Source organism: Thunnus albacares, chromosome 8 (assembly GCF_914725855.1).
Source record: "Thunnus albacares chromosome 8, fThuAlb1.1, whole genome shotgun sequence".
In the NCBI taxonomy this organism is placed as follows: Eukaryota; Metazoa; Chordata; class Actinopteri; order Scombriformes; family Scombridae; genus Thunnus; species Thunnus albacares.
The window spans coordinates 21,412,471-21,424,650 of NC_058113.1; the positions used below are offsets into that span (position 1 = coordinate 21,412,471).

The window sequence follows — 12,180 nt, forward strand, 5'->3', positions numbered from 1 at the left end:
TCTGCTCGCTCGAGCACAGGCAGGCCAGGATAGAGAGAAAAGAGAGAGACTTTGGCTTACTATTTAAAGATCAATGATGCATTATCCTCACTGTAACCTCTCTTGATGAAAACTTGCATTATTTTATCTTTTGAAAAATCATATCAAAGTTTGTCCCGATGCTAACTCATTGTTTTATTTTAATGTAATCATCTCTTTAATTCTGTGACTTCATTGTGTTCACTATTTTATACATATTTTTTTTACATATAATGTATTTATTCATCTTTCATTCATCACTATATGCCTCATTTGACACTGTGGCAGTGTCATAGCAATGACTGTATTTAATTGAAGACTGAAATAGAGAAAAGGAGAGGAATAGAAGATAAATAAAGATGGAAAAATGTGAGCATCCCTCCCAGAGCGACACTGGACATTAAAGTCTTTATTTAAGTGACTCTCATCAGCCATATCTCTGTACAGTACAACAGAGAAAAGAAGAGTAGATTGCGTTTAGACCATACGGCCCGGAATTTGTGTCTGACCTCTTGGCCTTGTTTTGAATAAATGGGGTGTGGGGTGGCAGTGGGGGGTGCGGGCATTAAATGACAAATCGGTCAGACGCAAACAACTGTTTTGTACACGGATGAACAATAAAGACCTGAATCTTGATCCTCATCCCTTTCCATTTACTCTCAGTTTGTCATTACACTTAAAAATGATGTTAAACACCCTTCAGAAAGGGCCATAAACTGTGTAGATATCTAATAAATGGTTTGGGCCACAAATAGTAGGACAGACGGTGCAAGGAAGTGCAACATTAGAGATGAGTGATCCTGTCAACTACTCACATAACACAACCCTCAGTTATAGTGACAACAGGATGCTCTGATTTCAGTTTTGTAACTATGCTGTTAGGCCTTACATAATTTCTGCTAATCATATAAAATATGGAAAGATGACATCACATGGCTGGTAGACTGCATGCTTTTCTGTGTAATTATAACAGTAGACGGTCATGGTGCTTAGTGTGAGGATATCTAAGATGCATTATACAGACATAACACCTACTTAAGAGTAGATTAATGCACACTTTTAGGGTGCTGCACGGTTTCAGCGTGTGAGGGAAAGAAAAGGTTAAAACCAAGGCTCCATTAGACAGGCTTGCCGACCCAATTCTGTGGCGGCGGGGGATTATAACACAGGGGGGGGAGTGAGAGTGTTAATATGGGCCATAAACAGTACTTGACTCGGTACCTAATGCACGAGACGAAGCAGAGGAGGGGGCTGAAAGGGAGGCACTGGTTGTAATGGGAAGGATAAGATGGAAGCGGGTGGTCAAGAGTGTCACTCCGCTGGACGTGAATGATTAAATGATCTCTCTCGCTGGATTACTATTCCATATTCTAAATGGGAGATTTTTTAAGCTTCATAAACAAATGCACTCATTTATGAGGGATTAACAGTAATCTCTCTATTTCTATCCTTTTTTTCCCCCTGCGCACCTCTCTCACTGTTCCCTCCTCTCCCACTTACTGCCTTCTAACTGTAGTTTCTGACGCACTACCCTAATGTAACTAATCGCATATCTTATCACATGCTCCTACTCTTAACAGACAGGAACAGACTGAGAGAGGTATATAGGCTTTTATTTCTTATTTTTAATCAGCAGGCAGCCACAGAGAGTGTGAGGTAATCGTTCAATAGATTACACAGCCCCGCTTTCACTTTTCTGCTCCCTTTTGTCCTCTCTCTCTCTCTCTCGCTCTAATGCTCTTTCTGTTCCTCACTCGTGTGCATTTGAAATACAGTATTCATGCAACATTGTTAGGGAGTCACATTTATTTCTTCTTTTATTCTCTTCATATTTAAAGGGAATGAAATCGCTCTTTTTGAACTGTCAATAAGGCACACGACACACACAGATTGACCTGGAGAATGGAAAGGACAATGTTTCCTTCACTTATGTTCATCATATACAGTATAAATACAGTATATACACATGCAAGACGTTTTACAAAAAGTTAAGGCAGCAAGATAATGAGTCTGAATAACTGGAAAGATGTAAAAACACAGAGGAGTTGATGGGTGGTGTAATGAGCAGGTAGTTTGGTCCTGTAGATGCAGATGAATATGTGGTTGAGTCTGTTAGGTTTGGTCTGGCTCTCACAGCTCATCTTTGCCGCCCGTCACCCTGCCTCTCCCTTTGCTCCTCTCCGTTGCTTGGCTCCGAGCGTTGGCGGTGTTGTCTGCCTTCTCCTCGTCCTCTTTCACCACACTCTGTCCATCTGCAGCCCACATGGCTTCCGCCTCCTCTCGCTCCTGGAGGAGAAAGACAGAAGTACAGAATTAATAGATGGGAAAATACTGACTTAAAGTGGCCACTATGACATTAAAAGTTTGGGAGAAACTGATTATATGTATTCTTGTAAATTTATATCCTTGAATTATGAAACCAGTAATCTCCCCTCTATAACAGTGAGACTATAAAGCTTCTGCTGAACAGGGGCATGAAGGGACAATTGTGGGATATTAATCTATATTTACATGTTTTTTCTTCTTTTGTCTTCTTGTTTTAACTTCATCCTAACTTAACCTTAATTTTGTCTTCCTTTTGTTTGTTATGATGCCTTCTGAGCATCCTGTTTTTGCTTTGTCTGTCAAAGCTCTTTGTAAACTCTGTTTTTAAAGGTGCTGTATCAATAAAGTTATTATTAATAAAATGTTGTAAGCATCGTACCTATGCTTTTCTAATATTAGCAAACATAAGCTAGTGGTGATACCAGACCAAGTAAGGCTGTAGCAGCAAAACCAAAACATACTGAAGTAATCCTGTGAATTCAACATTTCATTTTTAAGAAGCAGGATGTGTTGTTTCTTCCTTTAAAGGTTGTGTAATCTCACTGTGAAGATAGGTTAGACAGACAAACCTGCTGCTAAAAGTTAGCCAACACTGAATTGGGTAAGCCACTGTAATGTAAGTATTAAAGATTATTATCTTTTCTTAAAGGACGGTGAGGTTGCAGATTGCAACCAAATGAATACCTCTCCCCTTCCAAACGTGTGGGAGAAACTATGGTGGCCGCGAAACTCATGACAGACCCTCTCTAGAGCCAGTGCTTGGTTTGTCTGTTTTAGGCTACTATAGAAACTTGGTGGTGTAACATGGCGGCCTCCGTGGAAGAGGACCTGCTCCCAATATAGATATAAAGGGCTCATTCTAAAGTCACGAAAACACAACGATTCTTATTTTCATGGGATTATACATTAATTAGAAAATACTTATGATTATTATAATCCATTTCTGCCAAGTCTGTTCTGCTATATGCCACTAAATTCTACACACTGCACCTTAAACTAATGAACAGCCACTCTTCAGAGGACTTTCTGGTATTTATGTTATTTTCCAAATGAGGACACTGCAATTTGTGCTACAAACTGATTGATGGCATACATTTACAACAAATTATGATACTTGAACATCCTTATGGCTACTGAATGACTCATTTTTTTTCCAAGCAGATATGTGATCAACCCAAAGGACACTGCCATGGTTTGATCACAGACCGGGCATTGTGAATCACAAAACATGAAGACAACCACCAGATTTGCATTGTACTCTGTCTCCGGCTGATCTTGTTACCCAGCACTGACATCACAACACCAACAACCACATGGCTGCAGGCAAAAGGTCAGATCTGAGGAGGAAGTCAGAGAGGCGTGCCATCATAACGCTCACCATGTCCCTGTACAGCTTCTCCTTGGTGAACCACAGGGCCAGAGCGCACCTCCGACCTTTTGTCACTGCAGTAACACCATGAGGGTTAATTGGACCTGAGGAGAAGCCTGCTAGTCGACCACAGCTGGGTTTTACTCGGGCCTGTAGGGAAAGGTCAAAAATTCACCAGGTCAAGCAAATACACTTAAAAAAATCATGAGATGAAGTGAAGTCAAAGTTTTAAAAAATCACTTACTGTTACTGTTTTGGCATCCCTGTTAGTGAAGAACAACTCTCCACCATCAAAATTGTCATTCAGGTAGAGAATGGCACTATGGACAGAAATGCAATTTCAATTTAGTATTTGTTTGAAACAAATAAAATTGCCATAAAACACGATAATGATAATGAAGATATAAAGATAAAATCATTTTGTGTACCTGAGGTCTCTGTGTATAAAGGCTGGTGGTTCCTTCCAACACTGCTTGGTCTCCGGCTCAAGGAGACAGTTGTCAACATGGACAGGGTGAGACAGGTCCAGCCGGCCTTCCTGGTCCCCTGAGGGCACAGAAAATCAAACAGACAACTTCACTTACCAAAAGAACACATTTAAGTTCACAATATCAAAGTCAGAACTCTGTGAAACCTTGTAAATCCACATGGGAATAAAGTCTAACAGTGTTCTCCCCTAAGCTTACTGTTAGTGTTACCTGCGATTGCACTGCGGCAGACCAGGTGTGTAAAAGAGACAAAGAGTCCTGAGGGGCTCCTGAAGTAGGAATGAAGCAGGATCCTCACTCTCTCGCCCAGCTCATGTAACAGCCTGGCGTCTGATTGGTTCACCAGGCCATCATGAGACAACTGCAAAAGAAAAAACAGAGAGGATCAACAAATTTCAACTTTATCTTCATGAAAATACAACTTAAAAATGTGTGATATATCTGCCTGCATTATCCCCTGTTCACCCACCTTTAAAGCCCTGAGGACGGTCAGCCCCTCAAACGTCTCATGAGGTGTGTGCGGAGACCGTCGTCCCCGGTAACCATCTCCAGCAGATGCTGCAGCCTATCAGAAACAAGAGGTGTCAGGCGGTAAATAAATGGAAGGTGAGTGTTTGGTGGTGTATCTGGGAAAGCCTCACTATTTAACAATCTCAACTTACTGTTGCTAACTGCAGTATTCTGTCACACTCCTTCTCGGTCATGACTCCGTCGAGTACAACGCGATTGGTCCCATTCAGAACCTCGTCGTCCATGGTGATGGTCACACCCACCTGACGGATCGGACCACCTGGAGAAAAGATGAATAGGAAAGGGTGGGTAAAATCTAAGCTGCTACAAACTGAAACAAGTAGGTGGAAGTATTGTCTTACCTGCAAAAAACCCACTGTCATCCACTTCCTCCTGCTGCTCGCCCTCTTTCATTTTCTCATTCATTTTCTCTTTCTCAGCTCTGGAGGAACACAAAAGACCCTGAGTTGACATATCATTAACTTTTACTAAAGCTAACGTTACTGAATGACTTTTCCTCTGGTCGGTCTTACCTCCAGACCTCCCTGAGTGATTCAGGTACAACATCTTCCGGAGTCCAAAGATCCTACACAGAAAACAATTATTAGTTTTACAGTTGTTCCACTTGTGCATCACAGTAGTATATATATTTGGCATCAGTACTTACTGGGTCGATGAAACTGAAATCTAAGCTCTCCATACCAAAATAGAGTAGCTTCTTCTCCTGTAAAGACCGATTAACATATTTGGCAATCTCCTGTAGGATAAAAATACAGAAACATGTAGTCAGGATGAACAAAAGTAGGAAAAAAAGCATTGAAAAGTTGAAAGTCTGCGAGTGAATAAATTAAAGGTCATTATTACAAACACAGTGGTGAATGGTACCTGAGCAGGCGGTGTGCTTTGTGACTCTGTGTCTCCTCCTAGTGTCTCGTAGTAGAGCTGCAGGTTGTCTATGGAGTCCTTGTCAGAGGGATAAAACAGGAGGAGAGAGCGAAGCGTCTGCACTGCTCCTCTAATATCTCCAGCTGTGGGGAAGCAGGAATGCAAAATGAGGCAGCATAAAACGTCAACCGATATCGACCTCACAGGGTCTCATTCAGAGTGTTAATTATAAAACTGATTGTTTACACCGTGTGCTCTAAATGGACAATACACCAGAAATATTATATACATAAAGATACAGAGAATACAGCTATCATAAATTAAATAAACAAGAAATAATCGTATCACTGAGGATGGTGCAGTTCCATCAATAAGTACGATTAAGAACGTTGTTTAGAAGAAGGATTTATAATCTATTTCCTCATTCAAACCTGGATACACTTATGAATCAAATTTAAAAATCCAATCAGCAGTTTTTTTAGACAGTCACCCCCTCTGATAGACTGTTCAACATATTCTATTCATTCTGCTCTAAAGAAACTGTTGCTGCAGACATAATGTTCAGTAAAGTGTCGTAACACAGTCTTTCAGAGGTCTCTTGGTGCCTTTGATGTGTAATTTACAGGGACAAGTGAGGAGATACACTGCCTATGCAGTGTTACAGTTGATGAATTGTTTGTTTTTGTATATTTTACCTGTCTTTAAATATGAGAAATCCTTCCTCTGCAGAATGTTCAGGCAGTGTTATGTGCCCATGGGTCTTTTTAACCATTCCTTTTCACTTTTTAGGCGGTGCATTACTATGAATCAGCTTGTCTCTAATAGCAGGTGTACGCCTGTAGGACATTTTGGGAGGTTCAGAAAAGACTTCCCTAAACACAAGGTAACTCCGGAGAATATCCCAATTTAATTTTATAATAACGCATCACAACATCTGTTTAAGACCTTTTGTTGGGATGTTTTTCAGTTTTCTGGAGCAGCTGACTGAGCAGCTTGTTTGGAGTCCCAAAGACCACATCTTACTTGTAAAATCTAACATGTGTTGTATGTTGAGACTGTCTATCAAAGTCTATCTCCAAATCATAGAGCCTTCTGACCATTTGGAACTGACTGTATGGTGTATTATTTCTTAAACAAGATGAAACAGAATGATGAAAAGAATCACAACGTAATAAAATATAATATAAAGTGAGGTGTACATTGTTATCGTTTCCTTTATAATAAATTGTCAAATCTAAGAAACAAACTAGTTCTTTGGAACATTCCAGTGATAATTTAACATTGCTATTTCTAACATTAAGAAGGCTGTAAAATTCATCCAGCTCATCTAGATTATCTGAAAAGAAAAAGAAAAAAAAAGAATCTACAATAAAAGCTTTTAATGTTACTCTCCTTGTTCTTCTTAGGAGTGGCTGAAAAATGTTTTCTTTTCTGTGACAAGTGTCTTCATCTTCAAGAGCACTTCAAGGTTCTTACTGCATGTGAAACACAGTGTGCACTTGGCCTATTCATTTCTTTTTGTGTATAAGGAGAAGTGGCACTTAAGGATTCAAGAGTGAATGTGGTGCGATCATGAAGCAAAGACAATTTGGAGGAAGATTGGCATATTAGGGTTAGGGCCACTAAGGCAATGATGCATGCAATGTTTCATTAAAAATGAAATTATCTTCAGTTTGACCTCCAAACACCAACCTTTAAACTGCACAATGTGCAGATGCTCCAGCTGTGTGGGCAGGAAATCCTCTTGGGCTGAAATCCTTCCGGGACGTGTGGCTACCTGAGTAACACAGGACTGCTGGCACGAGAGCAGCGAGAGAGAAAGAGCTAGATGGAAAAGAAAAAATAGTTTCTTTCTCTTTCTGTCTAGTTCAAAGCAAAAGAGTAAAGCTTTGTTTTTTTCTTACCCGCAGCTCTCTCGAACACGCCGTCAACACTGTCCACTCCCCTGTCCTCTGGCAGCCGTTGGGAGGCCACCACACACTGCACCCTGCACTCCTCTGTCTGCCGCAGTGTTTCATTCACACATGCTTTCCATTTCTCTGCTGCTTGTGGCCAGTCAGAGGAGGCCTCATACTGCAGTGCAGAATCATACAGGACCTGCGTTTGGTGACAAGTAAAGACAGAATAATAGATCAATAATAGATTCAAAATGCAGATGCTGCTAGACTGGCTTGTGTTAAGAGAAAATAAAAGTAGAAACATAGACTTTAGATTTTAATCCATGAGTGCATGCAATTACATGGGCCATTTAAGCCTATTTCAGACAAGCCTAACCATGTTGTAACAAGAGTGTCTAAATAGACAAAATCAGCTCAGGTAGAGGTCTTCAATGAGTAAAACCAGGTTTGGATTACACGGTTGAATCACAGAAAGTGGAAAGTGAGAGAGACAGGAATTCAGTCCCTCAGGCCATAGCTGGCTTCTCTGTTATATCTCCAAAATATTTCTCTTTGTATCCATTTAGTTAACTTCAGAGTGTGTGCTTACATAAAACTTTTTATTTATTGGGCCTCAAGTTCAAGTTCAGGTTCAAGTTTATTGTCATTCCTGTCTTTACAGGTTATGCAAAAAGCAGGAATGAAATATAGTGCCTCCAGGGCCATAGTGCAATACATAAAAACAATAAATTAAAACAAAGCAATAAAAACAAGCATAGGACAATAGAGCATAAAAACAAAATTAAAGTAAATTAAAACCAAGCAATACAAACCAGCTTAGAACAACAGGAGCAACAAACTTAGAAACTACACTTAAGATTTATGTGTAGAAACATCAAAGAGTCTGAGTGCTTGAGAGCTGCGGTACTTATGTGCTCCTGAACTGTCCAACCCGCAGTCAGGTGGGACAGTTCAGGAGATAAACAGGCTGTGGAAAAAAGCTGTTTTTGAACTTGGTGGTTCTGGACTTGATGCTCAGCCAGTGGCTCGAATAGACCTTGAAAGGGGTGAGAGGAGTCCTTCATGATGCTGCAGGCTTTTCTGTTACACCTTTCTGTGTAAATGTCATTGATGGTAGGGAAACTGGTCCCAGTGATGTGCTGGGCCATCTACACAACCCGCTGCAGGGCCTTCCTGTCTGCAGCTGAACAGTTCTCATGCCAAACAGTAATGCAGAAAGTCAGTATGGACTCTGTGGTACATCTGTAGACCCTGGAGAGGATGAATGTGGACAGACCAGCTCTCTTTAGCCTTCTTAGGAAGTACAGGCATCGGTGAGCCTTCTTTGCTGAGGAGGAGGTTTTCTGATTCCAAGAGAGATTGTCTGTGATGTGCAGGGAGAACTTAAGAACTTAAAACTGTTTACTATCTCCATAGTCTGACCATCGACCTGTAGAAGGAAGTGAGTTGCTCCAGCCCTCCTGAAGTCGACAATCACCTCCTACATCTTGTCGACATTCAGAGAGAGGTTGTTGCCTCTGCACCAGATCTCAAACTGTCTCACCTCATCCCTGTAGGTGGATTTGTTGTTGTTGGTGATGAGCCCCACGACACCACGCAGTCGTGGGTCAGCAGTGTGTAAAGTAGTGGGATTAGCACACAGCCTTGGGGGGCTCTAGTGTTTCAGGTGTGGATTCTGGCTGTCTGTGTCCAGTTACTCAGAAAGTCTAAAATCCATTTGCACATTGAGGTGCTCAGTCCAAGAGAGCTCAGCTTATTAGTCAAAGTCTGGGGAATGATGGTATTAAACGCTGAGCTAAAGTCAATGAACAGCAAACAGGCAACAGAGAATTGTCCCAACTCTCCTAAAGATGTTGACCTAATAAATCAGACCTGTTTATCCCATAAAACCTGGATGAGTTTATAAAATTCTAAATCCACAGAAAGTGATCAACTGAATTTTAAATATCAAATATTAAACTGTAAAATACTCTGTCCATGAAAAGCAGGACCATAAGATACTGTGTCTCTGTTCTCCCTTAAGAATTATTTGGTATTTGAATGGCAAACCAGTGCAGTTTATTGACAGTCCATTATAGAGCTGCAACAATTATCGTTAGAAGATTAAAATGACGGCAATGATTTTGATAATCAAATAATCGTTTTAAGCTACTTCTAAGCAAAAATGGCAAAAATTCACTGGTTTTAGCTTCACAAATGTGAATATTTTCTGGTTTTTCATAATTCTTCTATGATAATAAATCAATTATCTTTGGTTTTTGGACCATGGTTGGACAAAACAAGACATTTAGAAAAGCTCTGGGAACTTGTGATGGACATTTTTCACAATTTGCTGACATTTTACAGGCCACATGAATAATCAATTAATTGAGTAAATAATTGGTGGATTAATCGATAATGAAAATAATTGTTGGTTGCTGTCCTATTATCATTATATGATTTCTGGGCTTGGAAGTTTAAGCATTGCAGTTACCTATCGTGGCCAAAATTACATGCTGATACAAAACTACCTTCTTATTTTCAAACCCATCACCCCCACTCCGCCCCTCCTCACCCAGTGTTTCTCATTCTCAAGCTCTCTGTCCTGGAAGTCTTCCTCTGCCACTCCTTTCATCCTTCTGTACTTCTCGATGTTGTTCCTCATCTCCAGGTGACTGGGGTTGGCCACAAAGTAGGTCTGAGCCGCTGATGCCGCCTTCTGCAACTTCTCCAACTGATGTGGAGAAAGAGGAGAACATGTTATTTTAAATATGATAATACTGATGATAAATTATCATCAGTAGTATGCCATAAACCTTCATGACTACCTTAAGAACAGCTTACCTTGTAGTATGTGACCTGCAGAAAGTTGTAGGGGTTGCGAGTGCTGAACTCATACTCTATGTCTGTAGAGACAGGAAGCTGTCCTGCAGGGGTGACAGAGCGTCCAATACAGAACCTCAAACACTCAGCCTTCTGCTGCACCCAATCCAAGGCCCAGAGGTCCCACAGACTCCCCTCTTGAGTGTCTGACAAAACAGAAAAGATGCTTCATTATAGGGAGGCACATATACCATCATACAAACAGTTCATCCAGTAGGTCATTTATGCAAAACATTTCACTGTTCAGTTGTTGTAAATGGTAATAATAAATGCAAAAACTATATAAATGTATCACTCTAGTACACACCTGTGTTATCCTATTGCTTTACAATTTAGTAATTCTTAATTCTTCTTATTAAAAATCTTAAAACTAGATTTTGACATTAGGCTCCTCAACTAGACAGAGCCACAAGGTTAGCTAATAACGCAGGAACCACCTTAGCTGATATAGCTTTTCTTGTGGTGCAAATTCTCTAACAACTTTGCAATTAAATTACCAAAACTCAATTGACAGGCAGTGAACCTACAGCTCTGGGGCCCCTGGAGATCTGGGGCCCAAGGGTAGTTACAGGCATAGGTTAGTAATCTAGTTTCAACTTGATAATCCCGAATTAACATCTGGATTACTGCTAGGCCCAAACATTTGGATAGCTACAAGCAAAAAGTAAAATTTTCAAGTGTTTTTTGAGTATATAAATACATAAAATTTAAGTAATGTATACATTGCATAAGCTATGGCAAAGTAATGTATGAACCTACACACTTACTTAACATGTTACCAACTATGTGTGCATTTTCTATACAGTATATTGTATTATTTAAAAACAAATTTAACTTGATTTATTCATATAGATGAACAAATTGCTAATAAATAACAGCTGAACATTTATTATAATAAATCCGGTACACCACTCACTAAGTCCACTTCAACACTATACACCACAAAGACACACACACGCTCGCTCGCGCGCGCGCGCACACACACACACACACACACACACACACATACACTATTTAAACCTCATTATTTACCCAGTTTGTTGAATGCATCTCGTCCTGCTGCCACACATTTATCATGACACTGCCTGCGGATCCTGAACAGTGATTCCTTGGTTACGATGGACTTCTCCAGCAGCTCCGCAGCCTTTCCCCAATCCTCGTTAAAGTATGATCGTACCCCTCTATAATACAAACGATCATACGGCTGCAGCAGTGACAAGACGCTACCGCTACCCTGGTTTGCTGAGGTTAAATTAAATACTGCTAAGATAAAGATATGAAACGCCACGTATACAGTGAAATAGCCGAAGAGCAGCGCCATGGTCAGAGAGACAAGCACTCTCTGGAGGAGACGCAGTTTGCAGAAGAGGAGGGACTAGTTTGGGAAATATTTAGGGAACGAAGGAGTTTGCGGTCCAAAAAAGTTTCCTCCCAATCTTGAAAAAGGGGCAACAGCTCACTACAGCTCGTCGTAATCATTTAGACTGGTTATTAAGTTTGTTTAAATTGAGCTAACAGCTAGATTTAGCATGATTTTGTTTAGGGTATTTGCGCTGGACGTCGTGTTTCACTACACGTTACCATGGTTGCAATACTTCTACGCGGCCGCGAGGTGTTATTTTTTTTTCTCCACCCGTATTCTGGCAAGACCCGCCCCTACTCTGCCTCTGATTGGCTCTGAGCCATAACACACGCCCCATTCCTAAACCTAACCAATCTAATCAACGAAAGCAGCGAGTATTAGCCAATCAGAGGCAGAGTAAGGCGGTTCTTCGCGGAATGTGGGTGGGGGGACCGCTAGAGGAAGACGTTCGTTGAGCTCAAC

At 40.7% G+C, this 12,180-nt stretch overlaps 1 protein-coding gene across 1 annotated transcript; it reads right to left on the bottom strand.

The window, feature by feature from the left end:
- Window positions 1–1,615: 1,615 nt before the first annotated feature.
- p3h3 (prolyl 3-hydroxylase 3) lies at window positions 1,616–11,974 on the bottom strand. The gene is made up of 16 exons (XM_044360096.1): window positions 11,388–11,974; window positions 10,317–10,501; window positions 10,048–10,206; window positions 7,500–7,692; window positions 7,288–7,419; window positions 5,596–5,738; window positions 5,378–5,467; window positions 5,244–5,296; window positions 5,073–5,152; window positions 4,863–4,990; window positions 4,670–4,765; window positions 4,411–4,561; window positions 4,141–4,258; window positions 3,957–4,032; window positions 3,722–3,862; window positions 1,616–2,304 (listed from the first exon to the last, which is right to left on the bottom strand). Exons 1-16 carry the CDS (start codon window positions 11,674–11,676, stop codon window positions 2,149–2,151), a joined length of 2,190 nt encoding a protein of 729 aa, XP_044216031.1. The 5' UTR covers window positions 11,677–11,974; the 3' UTR covers window positions 1,616–2,148.
- Window positions 11,975–12,180: the final 206 nt, after the last annotated feature.

Excerpts from the sequence above, each read along its gene's own strand:
- p3h3 (XM_044360096.1), bottom strand. The coding sequence starts at position 11,676 with ATGGCGCTGCTCTTCGGCTATTTCACTGTATACGTGGCGTTTCATATC. Across the intron at positions 4,562-4,669 it reads CCGTCCTCAGGGCTTTAAAG|TTGTCTCATGATGGCCTGGT; the intron begins GTGGGTGAACAG and ends TTTCTTTTGCAG. Across the intron at positions 2,305-3,721 it reads AGAAGCTGTACAGGGACATG|GAGCGAGAGGAGGCGGAAGC; the intron begins GTGAGCGTTATG and ends TTTCTCCTCCAG.